The 12,500-nt window shown below is 44.5% G+C and overlaps 1 protein-coding gene across 1 annotated transcript; it reads right to left on the bottom strand.

The window, feature by feature from the left end:
- Positions 1-7,409: 7,409 nt before the first annotated feature.
- Positions 7,410-10,793, bottom strand: LOC138956402 (serine-rich adhesin for platelets-like). Its single transcript, XM_070327767.1, has 3 exons — positions 10,348-10,793; positions 8,550-9,781; positions 7,410-7,453 (listed from the first exon to the last, which is right to left on the bottom strand). The coding sequence occupies exons 1-3, from the start codon at positions 10,386-10,388 to the stop codon at positions 7,410-7,412; spliced, it is 1,317 nt and encodes a 438-aa protein (XP_070183868.1). The 5' UTR covers positions 10,389-10,793.
- Positions 10,794-12,500: the final 1,707 nt, after the last annotated feature.

Below are 12,500 nucleotides of genomic sequence, written 5' to 3'. Positions count from 1 at the left end.
CCCGAATAGTCGGGTAGCTGAAATCTGCAGCTTGCCAAAAAAATGGGACGCTAAACGTTGAGGGTTACAAGCATCCACCTGGTCTCAATGGAGAGTCTGGACGTGGAGTAGTGTAGTCTAGGTAGGTGGACATTCTGAATTTGGTTTGTTTGGCCGCCATGACACTTTTCAAAATGGCCGCCTGAAAATCTTATGCGGGCCATATCTCACGTGTTATATGGACTAAAGTGACAAACTAAAGGGCTACATATATGTATTTTGACATGAAGAATTCAAATATGCAAGAATAATCATGATCTAAGTAAGTGGACATTCTGAATTTGGATATTATGGCCGCCATGACACTTTTTAAAATGGCCGCCACAATCTACATTTTTCTTCATATCTCAGCTTATATTTGGGATAAACTCAAAAACATGGAGTCAATTCCTATGTTTTGCATGATGAAAAAGTCAATGGTGGCACAAAAAATAACCCTAACATTCACATTTCCTTACAAAAATTAAATATTTGACAAAATAGCTCTGTGCGATGTTCGAATTTATTAAGTATTATCTTTCTGAATTTGCTATCTTAGACAATGCCATATCAGCGTCCAAAGAGTTTACTCCATATTGCTTTGGAGAACAACAAATTGAAATCAATGATGACAAGAAAATACAAACATTGGGTGATGATATAAACTGAAAATTGTAATACTTCTGAAACACCAATGATACTATATAGCATAATTATCATGCTAATTATGCACTTTCAGTACACAACAACTCTGACTCTTCAATACACAAGAACAATGTCAAATACCATAGTACAACATGATGCACAAACGTTTATGCATTACACTCGTTACTTAGGTCTTTCCTTTTTAGCAATGAACATGTAATGATGGCACAATAATGGGTATGTAACATTATAAGAAACGATTTGTCGCTTCTGGATCACTGAGTATGACAGGCTACATGCCTCCATGGAAACAGAACAATAGTTTCTCAGGCACAAAGTGGTATTTCAAGGCTTAGTTGCGTAGCCCTGCCAAAGTGTGTGGGTTTCTGCAGTCTTTGCATCGGCATGCTCTTGTGCATCCCTGTCCACTGGACCAACATCTGCAGCGTCTTGTAGCACAAGATGTGCAGCCACAATCTATGAGCTCGAGAAAACGTTGTCTTGTGTCAGTTGTGGGTGCACGACTCAGCAGGATGGGCTCAATCACGTCGCCAGTCTCCTTCGTGACCAGCTCAGTCCATCCACTGTTGACAACAGCCGGTAGGTGTGGCTTAGTTTCCAGAGCCCGCCTCCACACAGGTGCCTGGTAGTGAGATCTCTTGATGTGTAGGTTCAAAGCATCTTGTGTGGGGGGGGGGGGGGAGTTCTCAAGCGTTTTCTTCACGCTGTGGAAAACGTCGCATCGCAGCGGCTGTGTGGACGTGTGCTGGGTGTTCGGGTTGTAGAGTTTGCAGACAAATGATTCTGCATCCATGAGCACTTCCTCATCAGGAAAGTCTTCCATGCCAAGTCTTTGGAGAAGATGGGGATTGTCGAGGAAAACATTCCATGCAGATTTCTTCCCAATGCCAGCAAACTGGCTGGTGCTGTCAGAACCTGTGATTGCATGGAATGCCAGCAATGATTCTCTTTGTTGGTCAGTGATGTTAATTTGATGCACAGGCACAAAGTGCTTCTTCCGGGGTGTTCCTGTTTGCATCCACACAAAGATACTGAGCTGTGGTTGGTGAGCGACAAGTAGAACAAGAACATCAGTGTCACGGCTGACGATGACTACTTGTGGATATCCTTGTTCTCTTGCTTCTTTGGCATGAAGAAGCATTCTGGTATCTGCCTCTTCATGCTCAGCAGATGACAGATGTGTGACATCTCTGTCAGATGACGACCAGACCTTTTCGGCATCAGAAAAGCCACCGCTCAGCACCAGCTCTTTTCCAGGCTCATTCCTGAAATTTTTTGCCAGCTCTTCGCAAAGGAAGTTGGCCAAGCTGGCCTTGTTCTCCTCCAATAGTATGAATCTGTCCCATTTGCCTAGAGCTTGAGTGCGTGACAGTACATTCCTTCTTATCCCTTTCTTGCCGTCCGTTCTCTTGCCTCGAGTCGTCGATTTGATTGTTTGTTTGATGTACCTGTCAAAGACCAAGTCAACTCTGGTGCAGGAGTGTGAGAAGTACTTGTCAACGTGTTCTGCAACATTGTCACTCCACTCTCCTAAAGTCTTTGCTCCCATCCGATTCCCCAAGACTTGTATCATCGCCATCCCATCAACTATGGTGCAGGTTGTGCTTGGAGCTGGAGCAGCATTCTGTGGCAAATTTTGCTGAAGTATTTTGGCCAGATCAGCTTTGTTTCTTGGCAGTCGCAATCTGCAGTCAGCAGTTGCTAGCGAGAGAGGCACTCCACAAAGCTCTTGTTCCAACATCTTGTTGATGTCAACATCCCGTCCTGCTTCCATAGCTGTTATCACACGTCTGAACAAGTCCCTGTCGGATTTGAGGGCAACAGTGTTCTCCTTTTCCAGTGTTGACTTCAAGTGTGTACATGCTCTCCAAGGTGCAGAGTTTCTTGGTTTTGATTCTGTCATGGAAAAGAGTCTCTTTCAGGACAAATCTTTTCTGCACAAACTCTGAGATGACTTCCTTTCCTGTTTCCTCTGCTGTTAGCAAGTCATGTTTCACAACATCACTGGCAACGTCACAAGTTGTGAGTGAAATCAGGTCTGGTGATGGGTGAGCAAAGGGGTTGAATGTCTGAAACAAGTTGATGAGTTTCTGTAGATCATCTTGATCCTGTTTCAACCTCTTTTTCCCGAAGTCCTTGTGTGCACAGTCGTGCTCGTCATCTTCATCAGCAGCACTAGACAGGCCAAACATGGCCTGAGTGTCCTTAGCCAGCTGAGACCTTGCGCTGAGTGTCAGAGACCACCTGTCCCTGGCTGTGTCTGTTTTTGTAATGCCAACAAGTCCTCCAGCGACTTTTCCAGTTTTGTTGACGTGTTCCATCGCTTGATCATCTGCGATCTGACATATTTTTCGAAGTAATCATACAATGCACTACTTAGATCATGTTTATTCTTGCATATTTGAATTCTTCATGTCAAAATACATATATATAGCCCTTTAGTTTGTCACTTTAGTCCATATAACACGTGAGATAAGGCCCGCATAAGATTTTCAGGCGGCCATTTTGAAAAGTGTCATGGCGGTCAAACAAACCAAATTCAGAATGTCCACCTACTTAGATCATGTTTATTCTTGCATATTTGAATTCTTCATGTCAAAATACATATATATAGCCCTTTAGTTTGTCACTTTAGTCCATATAACACGTGAGATATGGCCCGCATAAGATTTTCAGGCGGCCATTTTGAAAAGTGTCATGGCGGCCAAACAAACCAAATTCAGAATGTCCACCTACCTAGACTACACTACTCCACGTCCAGACTCTCCATTGAGACCAGGTGGATGCTTGTAACCCTCAACGTTTAGCATGTTGCACTTTTCTGAACTCAGCTACCCGACTAGAAGGTTTCCATGAACATACAGACAATCGGAAACTACCAGACCCCATCACAAACAAATTTCCACAAACCACGGGTGTTGACTTAAAGGCCAACAACTCGGGTGCAGAGTCTGCTGTGAAAGGAGCGGTAGCCTCCCCTGTCACATATAATACAAAGTTGATTATGTTATAAAGAAAAAGATCAAGGAAGAAGGATGCTCCCCGCCTAAATTAAAAAAAATAAAATAAAAATAAAGTAGATGTGTACTGCCGGGCAGTACATACCCCAAGCGAAGTCGTCCATCTGTGTGTACATGATTCTCTCTCTCTCTCTCTCTCTCTCTCTCTCTCTCTCTCTCTCTCTCTCTCTCTCTCTCTCTCTCTCTCTCTCTCTCTCTCTCTCTCTCTCTCTCTCTCTCTTAAAATGTGTCATCGATGACGTGTTTTCATACTTGCTAATGCGGCAGGCTAATCATGACGTCAAATTGAAACTTCTTGAAGTCTCTCAGAAAGGGACATGAAAACCATGTGGGGGTTACTGGTTTGGGCTGAAAAAAACCCCAACTCCACCTAAAATTCAAGCGCCTATGGGGCTGAATTATGCAGCATAAATTGTGAAACATCAGGATATCTCACACTTTCAATTCTGCCATCATGTCAAATCTGACAACAAACCTACCCACAAAATGTCATAAATATCGGTGTAGAATTGAGATTTAACGGTTTTTAACTGCCAAAAATAAGTTTTTTTGACTGGAATAGTTTGTCTTGAAATTCAGTTTGGGACAACGGACCCACCCACTAAATTTCATAAAGATAGGTGAAAATTTAAATGTAACGGTTTTTAACTGCCAAAATTATGTTTTTCTTCTGGAAAAGTATGGAGTGAAAATCAGTTGGGGACAACGAACCTACCCACAAAATTTCATAAATATCGATGAAGAATTGAGATTTAACGGTTTTTAACTGCCAAAAATAAGGTTTTTTGTCTGGAAAAGTATGTCTTAAAATTCAGTTTGGGACAACGGACCCACCCACTAAATTTCATAAAGATAGGTGAAGAATTGAAATTTAACGTTTTTTAACTGCCAAAATTATGTCTTTCTTCTGGAAAAGTATAGAGTGAAAATCAGTTGGGGACAACGAACCTACCCACAAAATTTCATAAATATCGGTGAAGAATTGAAATTTAACGGTTTTTAACTGCCAAAATTATGTTTTTCTTCTGGAAAAGTATGGAGTGAAAATAAGTTGGGAACAACAAACCTACCTTTAAAATTTCATAAGAATCAGTGAAGAAATAGGATTTAACGATTTTTTAACGGCCTTTAAATCATTGGTGATGTCATCATAACCCAGTCGTTGTAGTTGTCGTCGTAGTTGTTGGTGTTGTTGTTGTCATGTTCGTTGTCGTGATTGTTGTTGTTCTCGTGTTGTTGTTTTTGTTGTTGTTGTTGTTGTTGTTGTTGTTGTTGTTGTTGTTGTCGTCGTCGTCGTCATCGTCGTCGTTGTCAGAGGTTATTTCTAAAGATTTCATTGATAGTCTTTGTTCTCGTCACCAAGACTTGCTAAGAACAAGCTTGGAACAGCAAGAGTTCCAAGAACAAGATTAGAACAACTCATTACATCATTACCAGTACGTCATTTGTATTTAGAACACACTTTAGAAAAAAACTCTTCAGCTACAAACCAGTCACCCTCACATGTCCGAGGTGTTTGTCTAAACCACTTACTGAAATGTTTTGAGGTTTAATGACCATACACATGTTGAACCGGTGAGTGTCTTCCGCTGCTTAATTCGCAAATAACTATTTTATTAAAGTCCGCTTGAAACGCTCAAAGATGAAATTCCATGTTAAAAAGTGACAAAAGTTTCACATTTTCCCGTTGTAACAGCTTCCGATGATATTATATGAAAATTCTGATCCTCTGAGAGGATTCCCCGAAACAAAATCAGTTTGTACGCCTAATTTTAATAGAATTGTCCAAACAGTGTCGCTAATATTGTGCTAAAAGATGAATTCTAGAACAATGTCCAGACAGACACCACTTGGCAAAAAAAATTTCAGTGCTGGGAGATGAAAAAAAAAACTACCTCGCTACGCGCGGGCTCCGCCCGCGCTCCGCTTGGATGAAAATCAGGCAAATAATATGTGTTGGAGCATCCTGCATGCAACTGTGGTAAAAAAATGTTTTTTAAAACAACTAAAAACAAACTCATTATCTCCCAGGTACGGATATTAATAGCTATTGTGTTTTCAGCGTAGCAATAGGGTCCGATATTTAGACGAGACAAGTATAATGCCGACGAGTCGAAGACGAGTCGCATTATACTTGTTCGAGTCTAAATATCGGACCCTATTGCTACGCTGAAAACACAATAGCGATTATATAGCTGTTATGACCTTGATTTGTTGTTCCAAACTTACAAAATGACAGTTTTTGCATCGATGCGTTGATCTCAGGTTTTGATAGCAGACAAACTTCTTACGCGCATCATGTTCGCGCAGACATGCACACCGCTACACGCTTTCTGACTTTGTAAGAAAAACTGACTCCAAGTGCATTCGACTTCACAACACAGTTGTTGAAACAGCCTTTTAAGTTGTCAGTGTATGCTGTTGTCGATAGAAACATCGCCGTGGTACAGATGGGTGAACCGGAATCATGCGTCGGCCATTTTTCTCAATATGCTTTTGGATATTGAGTAAAATGGCCGACTTCCGCCGCATTATGCTTTGATGATCGGAAGAGACCATCCAATCACAGCCCCCGAATTCCCCCACGTGTTCATCAGAATAGCTATATCATATGGCCGTGCACACATAGTCACTACATTGCATCTGCTCTCATTCGGCACATATCCGCATTTTGCTCAGACTGTTAGCTTCAGTCGCTTCCTGTAACGTCGATCTAACGCCTGCATTCCAGCGTGTTGATACACAGTTTTACACAGTTACTACAATTCTGAGTGACCTGCTGCAGCACAGCTGGTCTCGGCTAAAAAAACCACAATTGGTCAACATAGGTGGGTACAAAGTGTTAATTGGAAAATATTACCCCTCAACTTGGTCTTATACCACAACCAAATTAACATCAAATCAAATCAAATCAGATCAAATTAACTTTATTATCTCACATGGAGAAATTGCAGTGGTGGTACATATAACATCCTAGTTGCCAGTTATGGTGAGTAGACATGCATTTCTTGATGAATGGTTTTCTTAACTGTGACCCTCCACCACGAAATGAGTCGCATGTCACCTCGCACCGTTCTGCGCTAGGCTTAATATAAGTCCGGGGAGTGTCTGGTAACAGTGTGAGGGTCACCTTAGTCACAGGCTTATAACTAAAACAGTTTTTGCTCTTTTTTAAAACGGGTTTCAACACTGGATAGAGCATAAAAAACTCTTTCAGAAAATGTAACAATATGAAAATCATGCAAAGGTGACATGCGACCCATTCCGTGGTGGAGGGTCACAAATATCCACTACTGGCTTATATGAATTGAGTTCATGTTAAAAAAATATTAAAAAAAATAAAAAAAATAAAAAAACCTGCACATTATCAGAGAACACCCAGGCTTTACATGTCCGGTATGCGTCAAGGTGGAGTGCAAACCTTGTCAGATCTGAGATGATGAGCCGAATACTTTACACCGACAGGACATCATCTTTAAACGGCCTTTCTTCCTATGCTGACAAGATAAGCCTGACGATGGCTTTAAGCGCCGTTAGGTCTGACAGGGAGAAGTTATGTCAGGTACGTTTCAATCAATCGTCCCGCCCTTTGCTACAACGCTTGTCTGCGCTGTTTTGACTCAGTTGCACGCCCAAACCGTTAAAGACACACATCCCAATACAGATAAGACTGGTAACGTTCCAAAATTCAGAATTTCCAAAATCTCAAAATTCAGATTGCATCGCCAGCGTCTCGCCAGCGAGTTTCTCTGAAGATGTTGAGAGAAGTTAATTATCTGTATCATAAGTGTTTGTCTGTCTGTCCATGTAAAAGATCACTCCGTCGAAGTATAGTGACTGTTTGCGTGCGTGCGTTCGATCTTTTTTGTATCAATACCTTGACATTAATTGCTCGTTTAAGTGTGTGTGTTGTGTGTGTTGTGTGTGTTGTGTGTGTGTGTTGTGTGTGTGTGGTTGTGTGTGTGTGTGTGTGTGTGTGGTTGTGTGTGTGTGTGTGTGTATGTGCGTGCGTGCGTGCGTGCGTGCGTGCGTGCGTGCGTGCGTGTGTGTGTATTTTAACGGGAAGTAGAGTATCTTTAAGTAAATGCGTGTTTTACGAACTGCAAAAAGCAACCTCGCTGTGAGCAAAACTTTGGTCTGATCAAGAACACCTGAAGTAGGTGTTTGACAACTTGCTTACAATAATTCTCTCCCAGATGGTGACTGATGGTTGCTATTCCTGGCAAAATGCGTGAACAGGTTTATATACACACACCGCGCACTGCATTGTTTTTGAGTCGGAGGAATCATAATGGTTGTGCAAGACCTGCACGTGAGTGCGCAATAGACAGGCTGGTGGTAACCTTCATCGCACCCCAAGCCTTGGAATGCGCAAGTCAAGATCTTCGAATGCAAGGTCTCCACTTGCCCTCTCTAACACACAGGCAGGAAGCTTGGGGTACGAGAGAGGTACAGCCAAACAAGGTAAACTGACAGTAGACACACCTACATAGACGCAGCGGGACAGACAGACAGACAGACAGACAGAAAGACGGACAAACAGACAAACCGATGCACGAATGCACGCATGCACGCCAGTATGCATGTCAACACACACACACACACACACACACACACACACACACACACACACACACACACACACGCACACACACATCCGAACACACACACACACACACACACACACACAAACTCACAAAATCACACCCCCGGACACACAAACACGCACGCCCGAACACACACACACACACACACCCTTAACCCCCCCCACACACACACACACCCAAACACACCATCACCTCCACCACATTCCCCCTACCCCTCCCCAAACACAAACAAACTCACCAGCAATAGCCTGCAGGTAGCCGGCCACCAGCGATACCCGGGGTGCATGCCTCCCCGCCATGCCCAGGTTACTCAACGCCAGACACGATGACACGCACAACATCACGCACCCCGCGCCGTACAGAACGCACCCGGCCTGCCACGCACCCGAGGGGATGTTGGCCAGGTGGTGGTACCCCCCGTACGCCGAGCACACCTCCTGTGACCTGTCCAGCCCCACGTCCATGAAGCAGTAGCTGACCATCCCGAACGTGTGCACGAGATCCACGTGCATGACCCAGAAAGGTTGAAGAAAGGCGAAAGTGCACGTGCCTGCGACTAACACTGTCAGCAACGACCACAGTAGAAGGATAGGGGACACTCCGGATTTGGTTGAGGTTGTTGATTGTTGTGAATTCGGGTCCGAGTCTGTAGGGGATGAAGAGTTTGTGTTGGTGGTGGTGGTGGTGATGGTGGTGGTGGCGGTGGTGGAAGGGGAGTTAGAGGATGGAGCGGATGCGGTGGTGGAGGTGATGGTGAGAGGGGTGGTTTCTGTGGGGAAGTGCTTCTCGCTGGAGTACCTGTTGGTGGCTAAAGGTGAGGCGGTGTTGCTCCGGCGTTGGGGGGCAGGGTGGTTGACGGTAGGGGCGGCGTTGGTGATGATGCTGTTGATGATTTTGTACCCGCCCGCGTCGCTGTTCCTGCCTCCAGATAGTGACGCTGAGGTTCGTGACTTGGTCTCGGAAGACAGCGGAACGTGAGCGTTGCTGGAATACGACGAAGAGCTTTGACCGCTGCTGCCTCCTCCCGAGACTGCAAAGGAGAATCTCCCCACGCCTCCTCCCCCTCCTCCACCTGCTCCTCCTCCTCCTAAACCTCCTCCTCTGTGATCTCGCATGCCAGGAGAAGTGTGACCTTGCTGAATGTACCTCTCACCGTGGTAATGGTGGTGGTAGCCGTCGCCCTGTCTGCCCAAGACACCTTGGGGTTGTCCACAACCGCACACAATCGGAACAGCAAAGATGGGTTCCGAGGAGTCTTGTGGGCCCCCGGGAGCCTGGCTGATAAACACAATGTCATCGCTGGTGCCGTCGTTGTCGCTAGCGACGGTGGTGAAGCTGGTCGCGGTGGTGTCGTCGTCGTGGTTGGCGTTGGTGTCGTTGCTGGTGGAGGTCGAGGAGTCGACGAGGAAGTGATACTTCCGGTGCTCGCGCACTTGTCTCAGCGGCAGGCGCTCTGAGGATATATCGGACCTGTGTGGGGGAGAAAGTGAGATCAGAGCTACTTTCCTTGCTTTGAGGTGTGTATGTGGATTGCGGCTGAGAGAGACAGAAAGACGCCGGGGGAAGGGAGCGAGAGTGAGAGGGACAGAGAGAGAGAGAGAGAGAGAGAGAGAGAGAGAGAGAGAGAGAGAGAGAGAGAGAGAGAGAGAGAGAGAGAGAGAGAGAGAGAGAGAGAGAGAGAGAGAGAGAGAGAGAGGTAAAGACAGACACCATTCTGTCCTCGTCCACGCGCACACCTACATTAAAGCATAATTGTGACCCTCCACCGCGGAATGAGTCGCATGTCACCTTTGCATGATTTTCATATTTTTACATTTTCCTAAAGAGTTGTTTATGCTCTATCCAGTGGTGAATACCGTTTTAGAAAAGAGCGAAAACTGTTTGAGTTACAAGCCTGTGACTAAGGTGACCCTCACACTGTTACCAGACACTCCCCGGACTAATATTAAACCTGGCGCAGAACCGCGCGAGGTGACATGCGACTCATTTCGTGGTGGAGGGTCACAATTATGCTACACAATCAGTCCAACGTTCACCTGTTCATTTGACGTTTGATGATTGTCGCACCAGAAGACATATGTAGGAAGTGACGTCACTACGAGGGTTTCACAACCAAGTATATCCAATACGGTGTGCCTCCAAAGAACAACGTCATCATCATCATTCTCGTGAAGAAGAAACAAAACTATGGTCAATTCAGTCTTGTGATTATAAGATAACACCAGTATCACATAACGATGTGAATTGAAATGGCTGCAAGTGTGTTGGTATCTGACGTTTTGCTTTGCTCGTATCACTTCATTTTCGTTCAAGATTCAAACGGAAGAGCTGTCATTTGTGCTATGAACAGCGTCGTTTAAAACGGATTCCATCATACTGGGTCCAGCGTTCATAATCTTGGTGACATCTTGGTGGCGTCACAGTAATCCATTCAAGAGTGCCGACAGTTTCAGTTCTGCTCAGACATGTTCCATCTCCACAGAATCTGAAACAAAACAATCGCTGAATCAGTTAATAAATCGATCACTTAATCAATCAATCAACCAACCAGCCATCAAACCAATCAAGATAATATAATTATGCAGCAGCAGCAGCAGCAGAAGGTGAAGTGGCGATAGTAGCAGTATCGATAATGGAATAATATACCGAGAGGCATAAATTCCGCAAACTGAACTTTAAAAAATCACAAAAAATCAACTCAGTGGTGAATGTTTTCAATGTTTGAATATTTTATTTATTGGCCATTTTAGTGTTTATAAACCTTCGCTTTATTGATTTTGAATAGAACCTCATGAAATGACAATTTTTCAAAAAACGTGACTGAGTCCAAGCGCAATGATTTTGTAAAACGTTCAGTGTTCATCACGTTCAATGCTTTGGCCAGCTCTAAGCATCCCAATCGCTTGCTGTCTCTCTCCTTCATCAAGTTGTGGCATGATTGCGATATCTGATACAGCCAAACAGCCTGTTGCATTTTATAGGGCCATACACTATCTTTTTTACGTTATTGTCTCCCGTTCAGCCCATTGTCTTTATTAGCACAGTGAGCTGTGGCTGGATCAGCAATACTGCAAAGCGCACGCTGACAGCGTGAAACATTTTGCTCCGACACTCAAGATGTCAACTACAAATTACAGGTTCAATCTGATTTTCGTTTGAGAGCAAAATCGTTCAATGCACTATTTGCAGAATTTATGCCTTTCAGTATATTTAAAATGTGGAAGGTGTAGTACACAGTATGTACACATGCAGTCACATGGTAATAAAACAGGGCCGGACCAAATGAGTTGTAAGGGGGGGGGGGGTTTCCTCCTTTTGGGGGGGGGGGGGGGGCAAATCAGCGAAGTGGCTAAGCCACAAGCGCGCGCCTGCAAAGCAGGCGCGCGAACTAGGGGGTCCGGGGGCATGCTCCCCCGGAACATTTTTGAAAAACGGTTAAAATCTGTGCAATCTGGTGCATTCTGGGCCTTGTTTTGAGGGTTAAGGCCTGTCAGTGTGAGTTGGTGGGGGGGGGGGGGTACCCTTTTCTCATCGGATTTCACATTGAATAAAATTTGTTAGAGACACACACAAAATGTATTTAAAAAAACCCAAAAAAAACCACACACTCAAAGCAAGGTACATGCTTTTTCTAGGGGTGGGGTTCCGGAACCCTTGGAACCCCCCCCCCCCCCCCCCCTGGGTCCGGCCCTGCAAAAGATAGTGTGTGTGGACAAACTGCATGCACAACAAGAAATCGGTATGTTCTCACGCAGGTTATTTTTTTTTCTCCCCAAACATAAATAAGCCACTGCAGCAACATTCAAATCATCCTAACAGAACACACGTACATGCACGCATATCTTCTTAACGTTCACAACATGCTTCACATAGTCATTTCTCACCTCCCGACCCTTCCTTCACGGGACAGAAAAAAATGAAACGAAAAAAATCTTCATCACATCAAACAGAAATCCCCAGGCGTATCACACGAGAGGTTCTCCATTCCTCAAAGCCCCAGAGCGGCACGCCAGGCCATTACACCGTTTTGCGACGGCGTGAAAGTCGTAAAGCATTGGATGTGTTTTTGATGTTCTCTATAAGCGAAATGAGCGAGAAAGACGCAGCGTTCATATACCACGCATAATCGGTCTTTATGGCTTGGCAGGGAAATGCAGCAAAAGGAGAGAAAAAGGGTGTTTCTGTGTGA

The sequence above is a fragment of the Littorina saxatilis genome, unplaced genomic scaffold, assembly GCF_037325665.1.
Source record: "Littorina saxatilis isolate snail1 unplaced genomic scaffold, US_GU_Lsax_2.0 scaffold_323, whole genome shotgun sequence".
NCBI classification, from domain to species: Eukaryota; Metazoa; Mollusca; class Gastropoda; order Littorinimorpha; family Littorinidae; genus Littorina; species Littorina saxatilis.
The sequence above is the reverse complement of the archived record's forward strand: the minus strand, read 5'-3'. Positions and strand labels throughout refer to the sequence as shown.

Coding starts and splice junctions, on each gene's coding strand:
- LOC138956402 (XM_070327767.1), bottom strand. CDS start 10,388: ATGTCTTCTGGTGCGACAATCATCAAACGTCAAATGAACAG. Junction 9,782..10,347: donor ATCAAACGTCAAATGAACAG/GTGAACGTTGGA, acceptor TCCCCCACACAG/GTCCGATATATCCTCAGAGC. Junction 7,454..8,549: donor CTACCTGCAGGCTATTGCTG/GTGAGTTTGTTT, acceptor CAACATCTTCAG/AGAAACTCGCTGGCGAGACG.